Source organism: Salmo trutta, chromosome 2 (assembly GCF_901001165.1).
Source record: "Salmo trutta chromosome 2, fSalTru1.1, whole genome shotgun sequence".
NCBI lineage: Eukaryota > Metazoa > Chordata > Actinopteri > Salmoniformes > Salmonidae > Salmo > Salmo trutta.
Genome location: NC_042958.1, coordinates 63,915,699 through 63,929,041, shown reverse-complemented (window position 1 = coordinate 63,929,041; position 13,343 = coordinate 63,915,699). Strand labels below are relative to the sequence as shown.

At 39.8% G+C, this 13,343-nt stretch overlaps 1 protein-coding gene across 1 annotated transcript; it reads left to right on the top strand.

Annotated features, from left to right (window-relative positions):
* The first annotated feature begins 983 nt into the window (after window positions 1-983).
* Window positions 984-5,682, top strand: LOC115163363 (uncharacterized). The gene is made up of 5 exons (XM_029715192.1): window positions 984-1,005; window positions 1,304-1,476; window positions 1,730-1,852; window positions 2,342-2,539; window positions 5,527-5,682. The coding sequence occupies exons 1-5, from the start codon at window positions 984-986 to the stop codon at window positions 5,680-5,682; spliced, it is 672 nt and encodes a 223-aa protein (XP_029571052.1).
* The last annotated feature ends 7,661 nt before the right edge of the window (window positions 5,683-13,343 follow it).

The following is a 13,343-nucleotide window of genomic DNA, read 5'->3' as shown; positions in this document are numbered from 1 at the left end:
ATTAACGTTGACGTCAATTACTTTAAACCAAAATATAGTGCAAGGTAATGAAACTAACGTTAACGCTAAATTGTCTCCCATATTGAAAACCTTAGTTAATCTTTGCTTGCCTAGCTAAGATTGTAGACAATGACTGACACCATCGATAATTTAGCTTCCCCGTCTTTGGCGCCATTTGTACAGATTTTCTATTGTCAATAGAAAGGGCACATTTACACCTCATTAACACTATTTCTGGCAATAAAGCACTCTCAATCTAACCAAAGTTAAAGTTTTTTCAACGAATGGCCGTTCGTGCAGTTATTAACTGCAAAAAGGCAACGTTACCTAGTTAAAATTAGCATGCTAACTTGGTTTGCCAACTTTCCAATTCAAATGAACGTTAGCTTGCTAAGGAGAAAGGTAGACGGTATAAACAAATTAACATTACCTTTTAATACTGCGGATGATATATGGTCCATGCCTGGATATGTCATCCATTCCATCTTCATTCATGGTGTTGTTAGATGAATGAAAGATTTGGACCGTATTTGACTTTTTAGTTTTTTAGGCCTCCCTTATTTAGCTAGATAATGTGATGAACGTACGTCAGTTAAGCAATATCACACGAGAGGGAGTGCTGAATATCAGCACGGCTGTGATTCGGTCGTAGGTACGAGGCCGCAGGCCAAAGATAATAATATTCAGTATAACAGCACGACCTCGAGTGTGATATTGCTTTTATACAACACTTCTACAAGCGCAATTTCTTAGTTAACAGTAATACGCGACAACAGATTATGATTTGTTTATTTATTTCCTCATTTATTTGGCTCCGCCAACACACATAGTTCCCCAACTGGTCTGGGACTGGACTGTTGCCAAGCAACACATATACATTTTCCTCCACACTAGCTTGATACTGCTACTTTGTGTAGGTCTACACGTTACCGTCCTCTCCTGACGACCATTCATCATTTAACTCAAATGTTATTTGTGGAAATATGTTCATATTTGCGGTGCGAAGTTTGTTACAATTTAAGATAGAGAACGATTGTTAATGTAATTAACGGTTATTAGAACACCTGTAAAGCGGAGTGATACATGTATAGTTAAAAGTCCCAGTGGTGTTGTTCTCTACTCCAATAAATTACTTGGTTTTATTATAAATACTGAACATCATTTTCACTTCTTTCCGCCCTTTTCATCGAAAGCAGTGGGAACGTTTTACTTGCGTTTAGTAACGTTCAAGATGCTTTGACGGTGCGTTATCTGCTGCGTTTTTATTACTTTTTAATTGAAACTGTTATTGAGTCATCAATAGATTTCACAGTCGCAGCCCTGATTTCTGGCTGCTCTGTGGTATTGACGGATGCACTGAGGAATATAGTGTACAATTCCTTCCATCATGTAAAGAGAAACCACCTTCAACACCTACTTGATTGCACCCGACCAGATGAACAGCCATCGGAGGAAAGCCAAGCACCACCGGAACAAGTAAGTAGCTAGCTAGCATTTTTTTTGTTCTCTGGATTTAAAAAAATAATTTAATGAACAGACGATACACGGACCAAAGTCATACTGTCCATTAGGCTATTCGGTCATTTTAGCCATAATGACTCTTATGGCTAAAGCTGGGTTAATGTGAAATAATCGATGATAAATAGGAACAAAACACTTAAATAGCACTATTGGTGACACTAAATACAATTTCAAATAATCATCTGTTTCTTTGATGTGTGGTACACAGGACAACATTCAACCCGATAGTCTTCTAGCTAACTCCAGCATCACTGATCAGCAACTCCATCCATCTGACTCAGATGATGGGCAAAGGGGCATTGACCAACATGGAGCTGTAACAGTGCAACAAGTAAGTTACTCCGTTGGTGGCAATCTACTGAAATTGACCATATTTTTTTAAGTACTTAGATTTACTAATAGCATTCATAGTCAGTCTTCACAACCACTTCTCCTGTCATAAACATTATACTTGTCATGAACTAGTAATGTCCAGCCTCAGGATACTACATTCAATGTCAACATTTATTTTTGAATCTGACAACACATGCCACTGCTTTTGTGATAAATACCAGAGCCAAGCATCGTCTCTCACAGGTAAGATGCTTTTTCTGAACAGAGCATTTGGTTTGTTACATTATGCAGAGCATTTTGTAGTGGTTCAGTGATGGTTGAGTTCATTCTCAGTGCTAGGTTGTCCACCTTACTATTGTTGATCCCTTATGTCCTTATGTTAATGAATATGTCATAAGAAAATGTGAATATCATAGGTATACATGATGGTGTGTTCCAACCTCCATGATTGATGACATCCCCACCTCTCTCACTATCTCATTTTCAGAAAGGTGTGAATGACATTGTTGCTGGGGTACAGCAGTATCAATCATCACTATTGGACAACCTCAGGAAGCAGATGGAGGCAGTGCTAAAGAAGCATTCAGGAAGCACATCAGGTCAACTTGAAAATGATGCAATGGATATATTTGACAATTTCATTGAAACCTTTGCTGGCGTTGCAACAACATTTAGACGGGACAGTGTTATTAAGAAGCTGTTTGGACGCAGAGGAAATTCCAATTGCTGGAACCATATGCAGGATGAATTGTGGAGGATCAAAAGACATTTTCATCAAAGACAAATTATTTTATTATGTACCATTAGTCAAAAGTCTAGAGCAGTTCTTATCACACCCAACGATTTTGTCTATGGTTGAAAAGGGACCCCAGATGTGCAGGGCAAGTTTTTTTCATGACATTGTTGATGATGCTCTTCTAAAATCATATCCCTTATTTTCAGAGAAACCAAATGCATTGCAGATTGTTCTGTACACGGATGAAATAGAGATCTGTAATCCACTAGGATCCTTTGCATCAAAAAACAAGTTGTTAATGGTGTACTACACCCTAGGAAATATAAATCCAAAATACAGGTCTAAACTGGCTGCTATCAGGCTACTTGCCATGGCTAGATCAGCAGACCTCCGTCAATCTGGTGTAGATGTAATATTGAATAGAATCATGGAAGACATGGATGCATTCATTGTACAGTGGAGTTAAAATGCTAACTATTAACGGCGATAAAACGATATATGGTGCCATGGTCTCTCTCTCTGGAGACACCCTGGCACAACATGAACTAGCAGGGTTCAGAGGGTGTGGGCTTTGCCTACAGTAAGTGCAGACACTGAGTGTTCTTTTGAGGACATGCAGTCACACTTCAATGAGGATGCATATACTGAAAGGACATTGGAGAAGCATGTCAGACAGTGTGATGAAATAGAAAAGGCACAGACTGACTTGCTTCGCAACAGCCTGAGAACAACATATGGGATGAATAGAAGGAGCAAGTTAGTTGAATTCTCAGCCTTTGATATCATACAACAAACTCCGCAAGACATTATGCATGTAATTCTGGAGGGCATAGCCCCAATGTATTTTGAATCGTCTTGTGGTGTCAGGACAGATTGATCTGGACTCAGTGAATTCTGCTATTCTTGGTTTCCCTTATTCCCCTCTAGATGTTAGCGATCGGCCATCCCCAATTTCTGTTAGTACATTAACGTCGAGTGATGGAAAACTAAAACAGTCATCTGGGCAAATGCTTGTCCTGCTAAGGATATTGCCATTCGTTTTGGAGAGTTTGGAAGTCAATGCATATATACGACTGACAATTGAGCTAATAGAGATTGTACAGATAGTATTTGCACCTGTTCTTTCCATTGTGACCGTGTCTAGGTTGAAGTTACTCATTGTAAATCATTTGAAGCATTGGAAGTAGCTTTTTCCAGACCGCAATGTTACACCTAAACAGCATTATATGATACATTTGCCATCACAGATAAAGTCATTGGGTCCAATGGTTAGACATATGTGTATGCGGTTCGAGTCTAAACATTGTTTCTTTAAACAATGGGCTTCCAAGCTCAATGTAAAAAAATATTTGCAAGTCTTTGATCAATCAGAACCAAATATATGAAAGCTGCCAAAATGTTGACAGTTCAATGCACCCCATTTTTTCAAATGAAAGGGAGATGGGACCTGTATCAGAGGTTAAAGATCTACAATATTTACGTGGAAAATTGAGGGACTTCCTAGGTTTCAATGAAGTAAACCATGCTTTATCACTCAAATGGCTTGTAATCAATTCAAATAAAACACATAACTCAGAAGTCCATGATCTTTGCCAAAGTACTGAATGGTAATATGCCAGAATTTGGACTGGTCAAAAACATATTTCTTGTTGATTCTAGGCTTTATTTTTTGGAATATCAACCATTTCAAACTATACGCTTTGATAGAAACATCATGGCTTATCAAGTTGAGGTCCCTCACTTTGCACAGGCCACTGAGTTAGTGGATGCTGAAAAGCTGGTTGGTTTTACCTCTCATTACACAATTAGCAACAAGAGCCAAACTTATGTACAAGTCAAATACCATCTTGGGGAAGTAATAGAATTGTACAACAGTTCAAATGACTCAGTGTGTTCCCCAGATATGAAAAGTGTACTGTCTTTGTTCTGCACTGTATTTTGTATACATGATTGCTGTGTGTAAGATTGACAAAGCAGTGAATTCCATTTGGTCATTGTCTGTTCTTAATATGTTGACACGATTGTCGTAGTGATGAGACCAAAACGCAGCAGGTATGTGTATACTCATCTTCTTTATTATGAGGAAAGAAGGCAAACCCAAAATAAACACGTATACAAAAAGAAACACACCGACAATAAACAGTCCTGTAAGGCTTGACGCTATACACGGAACAATCTCCCACAAATCACAAACACACCCTAATATATGGGACTCTCAATCAAAGGCAAATAGACAACACCTGCCTTCAACTGAGAGTCCCAACCCCAATTAATCAAACATAGAAACTGGCACACTAGACTAAACATAGAATACATGAAAATCAAACATTGCCCAAACACCCCGGAATACTTAAATCAAATGCCCCTTCAACAAACACACCACCCCGAACCACATAAAACGAATACCCTCTGCCACGTCCTGGCCAAACTACAATAACAATTAACCCTTATACTGGCCAGGACGTGACATATGTGAAGAGATGAAAAGGATAAGATGCTTGAAATAAGAAATCTGACTTTGACAAAGCAGTTTTGTACTTCTCAGTGTTGATGAAACAGCTTTATAATTCTGGTAATTCTAGTTTTGAGCATTAAGTTACTCAGAACCAGTAACACAATCTCAGTAACAAGTTATATTATCTTAAGATAATTAAGGACAAAAAAGCTTGAAACAAGTGAAATGCTCCAACATAAAAACTGGCTGATAAGAAATATCTTGTCAGACAAAAAACAAGCATATATTGCCTTGATTTAAGATATTTAATTTTACTTAGATTTTAATTTTTGCAGTGTGTATGGAGACAAACAAACCTTTTTTAATGAAAAAAAGAGTGAACTATTTTCCAATGCTCATCAGACTGGCCCAAGCCAACCCCAGTGAATAGGCCATGTTGTATATGGTACATTCCACTCTCCCTTTCTTCTTATGTGTGTAGGAGCTACCACTGTACTGTACAGGGGGCCTGCGCTTCTTCTGGGACAACAAGTTTGACCATGCCATGGTGGCCTTCCTGGACTGTGTGCAGCGGTTCAAGGAGGAGGTGGAAAAGGGAGACACGGGATTCTGCCTGCCCTACAGGTCAATCAACTAGTCTAGCAGACATCATTCAATTATAATTGTAATCATCTATGGATTACGCCGAGAGACCAAGGATTAAGCTGTCAAAAGCTGACCAACTTCAGTTAATTGTGTAAATTTGGTAAGTTATACAACTCAATTAATTAGTATATCTTTATTCATTTTTCCAAATCATAAAAAATCACTCCTTTTCCTATTCAGATTTGACAAATGCATTCCCTTGTTTCTTAATATTTCATTTATTCTACTTTCCTGCACTAGTAACACATCTGCAGAATGATTCAGATGAGTATTTGGATTTGATTTTATTGAGGTGTTTTATACAGGTGTTTCTGTAGCTTTGAGGAACTGCTGAACACTGTTGGTTTAGACGTTTCTGGATACAATATTGCCTGCCTCCTAGTAGTACTGCCTCTTATTGGAACCCTCACAGATTCCAAGGTAGAAGTCCTCATTTGGGCAGCTGGTGGTTTATCAGTCACTGCATGTCTGTCTGTTCAATACAAAATACAAAAGAGCGACAGACTCAGGTCCCTTGGTGCATCACACCACGGATCGCTTCACGTAGCCAGCCAGTACAGTGCCTTTGAGACGGTGCATGGTGGAGTCATAGACCCCCCATCTAGAGCTCTTGGAGGAGAGCTTGGCACAGATCTCGCTGTGTTTCTCCAGGCGACTAGGATCAAAGCACCGGCCGCAGTGCTCACACTGCTTCAGCTTGGAGTTGGCTGCACTCATCCCAAATCGACGTTTCAACACCACCTGAATGAATGGATGTTATCAGATGGGCCAAATAAGGGGCAGCTGGGCAACAAAGACAAGATATACAATATGTACAAACCAGATGAGGCTGGAGGGAGGAGCTCATTATAATGGGCTCATTGTAATGGCTGGAATAGAACAAAAGGAACGGTATCACACACATCAATCACATGGAAACCTCGTTTGATTCCGATCAATTCATTTCATTCCAGCCATTACAACGATCCTATCCTCCTATAACTCCTCCCATCAGCCTCCTCTGATACAAACACACGTGATCACCAACACTACACTAGATCAACAGTTAGCATGGCTTTGGAATGTCAAGCTACTTTACCTGTCTGTCCTCCTTTTTGTCTTCCATGTTCAAACCCTTCTTGACTTTCTTTGGCTTGCTCACAGTGTATCTTGTGGCTGTCTGCTTTAGCTTACTTGCCACACTGCTTACTTCTCCATTTCTCCTCACCTCTTTAATCCTTTCTTCCTCTTCTTCCTCTTCTTCGTTATCTCTAATCATCTCCCATAGGTCAGAATCCACCTTCATCAGGCAGATCTCCTGGATGAACTTCTCCACCTTTTTTCTCAACCGCACTTTTGCGTTTTTCTCCTCCAAAGCCTGAGCATCCATCTTGGCCCCACTCTTAATCAGTTTCAATTCTTGGGTGACACTGATCAGCTTGGCCTTCATATATGCCATCACCTGCTCAGCCTCTGAGTTAAAGACGTCCCATACCATCTCATCGGGGCATGGCGGTAGATCCTGTACAGTTAGTGTCTGAGTCTTGAACTGAATGTGTTTCTTCACAACCTGCCTTCTGTACTTTGAAGCAGCAGGACGAGGGCTGCCCTCTGGTCTGACTGGCTGGAATGGCTTCTTCTTGGCATCACTGTTTGGCACAGTGACTCTGGCTCTAATGGGAGGCGGTGGCATCTTGGCGACCATGTTGGCTCCATGGACTGCCTTCATTGGCTTGGCACTATGGAGGTAGATGTCTTTCACCACGTAGGTTTGATCCCTCTTGGTACGGATGGGTTGCAGTGGCTTCCGGATGGAAGGAACAGTAGCCTTCCCTGACTGCTGAGATGTTGGAGCTACATGCAGTCCTTGACTCTTCCCATTGCAGATGGACCTCTTCTTCTGCAGTACTGGGATTCTGGAGGGGGGATGTGGTTTCTTTTCCACAGCCTTCAAACTGGCAAGTCGCTGCAGAGCACCCTTTCTTTCTTCAGTCAACTCCAGTACTGGGATTCTGGAGGTGTTTAAACTGTTTTGTTTGAGCGCTAGAAGCTTCTCAGTGGTCTTGGGTTGAGATGGCAGGGCAGGCTGAACAGAGTTGCTACTGGCAGCTCCAAGGTTCCCTGTTAAAGCATTATATTCCATTAGCGGCTGCAAGAATCTCCTCATCATCAAGGAGATTGACAGTGGCCTTCTTCTAACCTCGTTCTACAACTAAGTTGTAGTCTAGTAGCACTTTCTATATTTTATGGTGATCTACTGTGTTAACTATATCTCAGGAGGAATCTGCTAGATTGTCTTGGATACTAGTGTTCTATTTTCAGCAATCAGACGCCAGAATGTTCAAACAGAACATTTGGAATTTATTGATCAGTTGTGACATCATAATTGGTTCACAAATAATGAGACTTCTGGAATCTCACAAACTTATGTGGATGTGATGTCATAATAGATCATTTATATACTGCCCAAAATGGTAAATGTGACCTACCTGTGTTGAACTGCTTGCCCTCATCTCATATTTAAACATGCCACTTTTCTTTGAGGTGAAACATATTACTGAACTCTCTGAATTGTCAATTTAAAGACATTTTGCCAATTTATTAATGACTATATTTAGCTAACATAGTTAGTTCTTACCTTTGCCTCAGCAGTCGCGTCCAGATCATCATGGCGTTTGTAGTTCTTTATGATAGCCACATTAGCAGCTAATTAGCATTTCATTTTTGGGGGCTAAATGCAAGTGACTAAATTGATAAGTAACCTTGTCCTACAGATATTTACACGGTTATTGAAACATCACACAAGGGTAAACCTTCATGAAACACATCCCTTATTTTAAGTGTTTCTAAAATGTCCTATGGTGGAAAGACGGTTGGAACCATTTCTTGTTTGACCGCTATGTATTATGGGTATTATGACTCATACTGTGGTACTCTATTGTACTTACACAAATAACTGGAGTTGGTCAGCTTTTGACAGCTTAATCCTTTGTCTCTGCACGATCATTTGCCTCCAACTAGTCACTAGCATGAGAAATCTGCAGATGATTTTGTCCTAGCATACTGGCCTTAGATAAAAAAAAACAATGCTCTCCTTGCTTCCCCATGATGTTTTGAGAGGGTGGGGAGAAGACTGGAGGAAGGACTTTTGAGATTCACCACTGGTGTGAGTTCCAATCGAAGAAGTCTTGTTTCCTTGTTTGATTTCTATATTGACCATTTGAAAGGACAAGATTAACAACTGTTAAATTATACACATTCAAGTCCACCTAGACTTGTAGGTGTTATGAAGGGAGATATCTGAGACTTTTGGAGCACATTCCAGGATTGAGTCCTAATAGTAGCTAAGTGGCTTCTGGTTGTGTCTTTTCCTTCATATGCACATATCTTATGACACTGGATAGGTGAAAGCTGTTGTTTCCAATTGACCTGTTCAATTCTTAAAGATCAGTACACATGAAGGGAAGGAGAGAAGGACACGTTGAACTACTGAGATGCAGCACTGGAATGGGTTCTTATGTATCACATGCTTCTTACTTTGCTCCAGAAGCAAAACTGGGGAGTCACGAATCTGGTTTTCTGACTATTTTTCTTCAATTGGTTTGTGTCTTTGTGGTTCAACTACACTCTAGCCACAGAATAATGTACATGTATGTTTTAATTGTTTTTCTTTTACTGTGCTGACGAGGTAAAGATGGTTTAAGTTCACCATGCATTGGAACAGCATTGGAACGTTTGCCTTGTCTGTTCTGTCTCCCCACTCGCAGGGTGCACCAAGTGTCTCCCGAAAGCTTTGGCGTCAGGATTATGCTGTGCTTTTGTTCATTGGCAAATTCAACAAGGCAATCCTTTTACTACAAGTGACTTCTTGGTGTGGATTTAAATGTAGACAAGGAGGCTTGTGGCAGTATTTAATGCCTAAATCACTGTATGATTTGGTTTTCAGGTTCATTACATTTATGAACATGTCAATAATGGACCCACACAGAACGCCTTATGTAAAAGGATATTTCCAATTCTAACATTTGTATAAAAAAAGGTCATAAAAATGTATAGATAGATCGATTGATTTATTGATTACGTAAGTATTCAACCTCTTGAGTCAATACATGTTAATTCGGGCTGAGAGTCTTTCTGGGTAAGTCTCTAAATGCTTTGCACACCAGGATTGCATGTTAGTCTTCAAGCTCTGTCAAGTTGGTTGTTGATCATTGCTACAAAGCCATTTAAGTTTTGCCATAGAATTTCAAGCCGATTTAAGTCAAAACTAACTAGGGCGCTCTGGAACATTCAATGTTGCCTTGGTAAGCAACTCCAGTGTGTATTTGGCCTTGTGTTTTAGGTCATTGTTCTGCTAAAAGTTGAATATCTCCCAGTGTCTGTAAAGCAGACTGAACCAGGTTTTCCTCTAGGATTTTGCCTGTGCTTAGCGCTATTCTGTTTTTTCATCATAAACATCTTTGCCGATGACAGGCATGTAGCCACCACCATGCTTGAAAATTTGAAGAGTGGTACTCAGTTATTTGTTGTTGGATTTGCTCCGAATATAAGGCTTTGTATTCAGGACATAAAGTCAATTTCATTGCCACATTCTTTTCAGTGCCTTCAGTGCCTTATTGCAACCAGGATGAATGTTTTTGAATATTTTTATTCTGTACAAACTTCCTTTCCACTATGTCATTCAGGTTAGTATTGTGAAGTAACTACAATGTAGTTGATCCATCCTCAGTTTTCTATCACTGTCACAGGCATCGATGAACGATGACCAAAATGCAGCGGGTATAGTGCTCATCTTTCTTCTTTGTTTAGAAAAGAACACTCAAAAAGAAATAAACAGACAAGTGTTCATATTTAATATAAGCAATATTTATTATACTTAGATGTTATGGATGAGTGCATTGTTTGTTCTGTTCCTCTCTCTCTCCATCGCTGTAGCTTCGGGGTATGCTGGATAAGGACCCGAGCTAAGGGAATTGGGCTTACTTTGTAGTGCCTGTCCGGAATGGCTCATTAATGTAAATGGGCATATTGGAAGACACTGTCAGTAGTGTCATTTTGTAAATGTTATATTGTGATGTTGTTTCATAAAGTGTTGCAATGTATATATTTTGGTATGTGTAGATAAATGGAAACTGTAGGTTGAATAGGTAATTGCTTAATTAATTAGTGTTAATTGTTCTGAGGGGAGGGGCTACCCCTACAAAAGGAGCCTCTCTTTCAGTTCATTGAGAGGCATTTTGGATTGAGCTGTGGGTGGGGCATCTTTGTTTTTAAGCTGTCCCATAAGGTATACGTTTGATGGCAGTACTGTTGTTTTTGTTCCGGAATCACTATGTAAATAAACACCTTTGCACAGAAGAACTTTTGCGGCTCCGCCATCTTTTTATTTTTTATAGAGGTTAGGTTTTCCAGTTTAGCCTTCTGGCCTACTCTACGTGACAAATACGCAATGAAAGCAATTGTGCTGATTATAGACACTTAATAGCGCGTTTTTAAGTTTCAAAAGATTGCGACCGCCCCCACCCTTTTCCTCACAATGGTTTGCTCCACTGGCAAGGTAACAGAGGGGTCATAGCCACTGTCTGAAAGGCACTCAATGAACGTAACTGACGTGAGGTTAATCCAGTCAATCGCGCACACACACTAGCTGAATATGCAGAGCTAGCGCGCAAATATTAACTATTAAGCTAGCTAGTACCTATTCCATTTATGTGGCCTTGTCAAAGATGGAATCTTTGCTATCGTCAATTTATTCCAAGATCAGCATGCAGATGATGTAAGTTAGTGCTTCAAAGTCCCTGTGATAAGGTTTGCGATAAACTGAAGTCCAAACTGAACAGAACTACACTCTCTTCTACCATTGTCTTAAATATATTTAATGGTCTCGTTGCAAAAGCTAAATTGTCGCAAGGGAACTTTAATTTATTTATTTTATTTAACCCGGGTAGCAAAGATTATAGCAAACACCACTGAAACTGAATTGGTGCTCGCTAGCTTTGCAATTCAGCTATTGTTGGAAGCCAGCCAATATGAAACAAAATATTAAAATTACAAAAGGTTGCAGCATATGTTGTGTAAATGGTGAACTCATACAGCTGTCAACTCTTGTCATTTTAATCCGTTTCACATTTGCTAGCTACCTTTTAGATCGAAGCCCAAATAGAATGATAAAAGATAAGATGATAGAAGCCCATCTCCTACTGTAAATAACCTACATACTGTGTGTGTGTAGCCAGCCAGCCAGGTAGAAAAATGGCAGAAAAATAAAAGACGGACATCAGAGTATTTTTCAGTACACCAAAACGCAAAGTAAGAACCCTAGTAGCCTAATATCTCAAAGACTAGTTGATAAAATGTTCATAAGAAATAAATGAAATTCTAATGGAAATGTTTCAGAATGATGTCATTAGGCAGAGCAGGCAACAGATGGCACACAGACAGCAGAGTTGGGGACAGATATGCAGGGACAGACTGGCAGAGACGGAGTCTCAGGTAAGTTTGTTGAGTCTTTGTTTGGCAACATTATGAAAGGTTCTCAATTTTTTTGACTTGTAAAATAGGAACATAATTGGAAAATGCCATGGATACCCCCACTCTCAACTTAAACTGGTGACTGAACTACGATTTGTTAAAGGCAATGGTATTGCGGTTGTGAGTAGTTGTGTAGTTTTGGGTACCGGTAGTTAGGAGTACGGAAAACATCTTATTTCTTTGGTTCCTCAATATTACCATATTACAATGTAGGCTATGTGTTACAGCACTACTTTTGGTGTCCCCCTCAGGAATTGCTCTTGAGAAAATTTCATGTAATTGTCCCCCCCAAAGTTGATATCAGATTTTCGCCCCTGGGCGAGTGTGGTTTCCAATCAGAGGCAGGTGTCTTTCGTGGTCTCTGATTGGAAGCCATACTTAGGCAGCCTGTTTTCCTTTGGGTTGTGTGGGTGGTTATTTTCTGTATAGCCTGTGTGCCTTATGGAACTGTTTCGTCGTCTGTTTATTTGGTTTTGAGTGTTCTTTTCTAAACAAAGAAGAAAGATGAGCACTATACCCGCTGCATTTTGGTCATCGTTCATCGATGCCTGTGACAGTGATAGAAAACTGAGGATGGATCAACTACATTGTAGTTACTTCACAATACTAACCTGAATGACATAGTGGAAAGGAAGTTTGTACAGAATAAAAATATTCAAAAACATTCATCCTGGTTGCAATAAGGCACTGAAGGCACTGAAAAGAATGTGGCAATGAAATTGACTTTATGTCCTGAATACAAAGCCTTATATTCGGAGCAAATCCAACAACAAATAACTGAGTACCACTCTTCAAATTTTCAAGCATGGTGGTGGCTACATGCCTGTCATCGGCAAAGATGTTTATGATGAAAAAACAGAATAGCGCTAAGCACAGGCAAAATCCTAGAGGAAAACCTGGTTCAGTCTGCTTTACAGACACTGGGAGATATTCAACTTTTAGCAGAACAATGACCTAAAACACAAGGCCAAATACACACTGGAGTTGCTTACCAAGGCAACATTGAATGTTCCAGAGCGCCTAGTTAGTTTTGACTTAAATCGGCTTGAAATTCTATGGCAAAACTTAAATGGCTTTGTAGCAATGATCAACAACCAACTTGACAGAGCTTGAAGACTAACATGCAATCCTGGTGTGCAAAGC

Coding starts and splice junctions, on each gene's coding strand:
- LOC115163363 (XM_029715192.1), top strand. CDS start 984: ATGTTCATATTTGCGGTGCGAA. Junction 1,006..1,303: donor GTTCATATTTGCGGTGCGAA/GTTTGTTACAAT, acceptor AGTCATCAATAG/ATTTCACAGTCGCAGCCCTG. Junction 1,853..2,341: donor GAGCTGTAACAGTGCAACAA/GTAAGTTACTCC, acceptor TCTCATTTTCAG/AAAGGTGTGAATGACATTGT.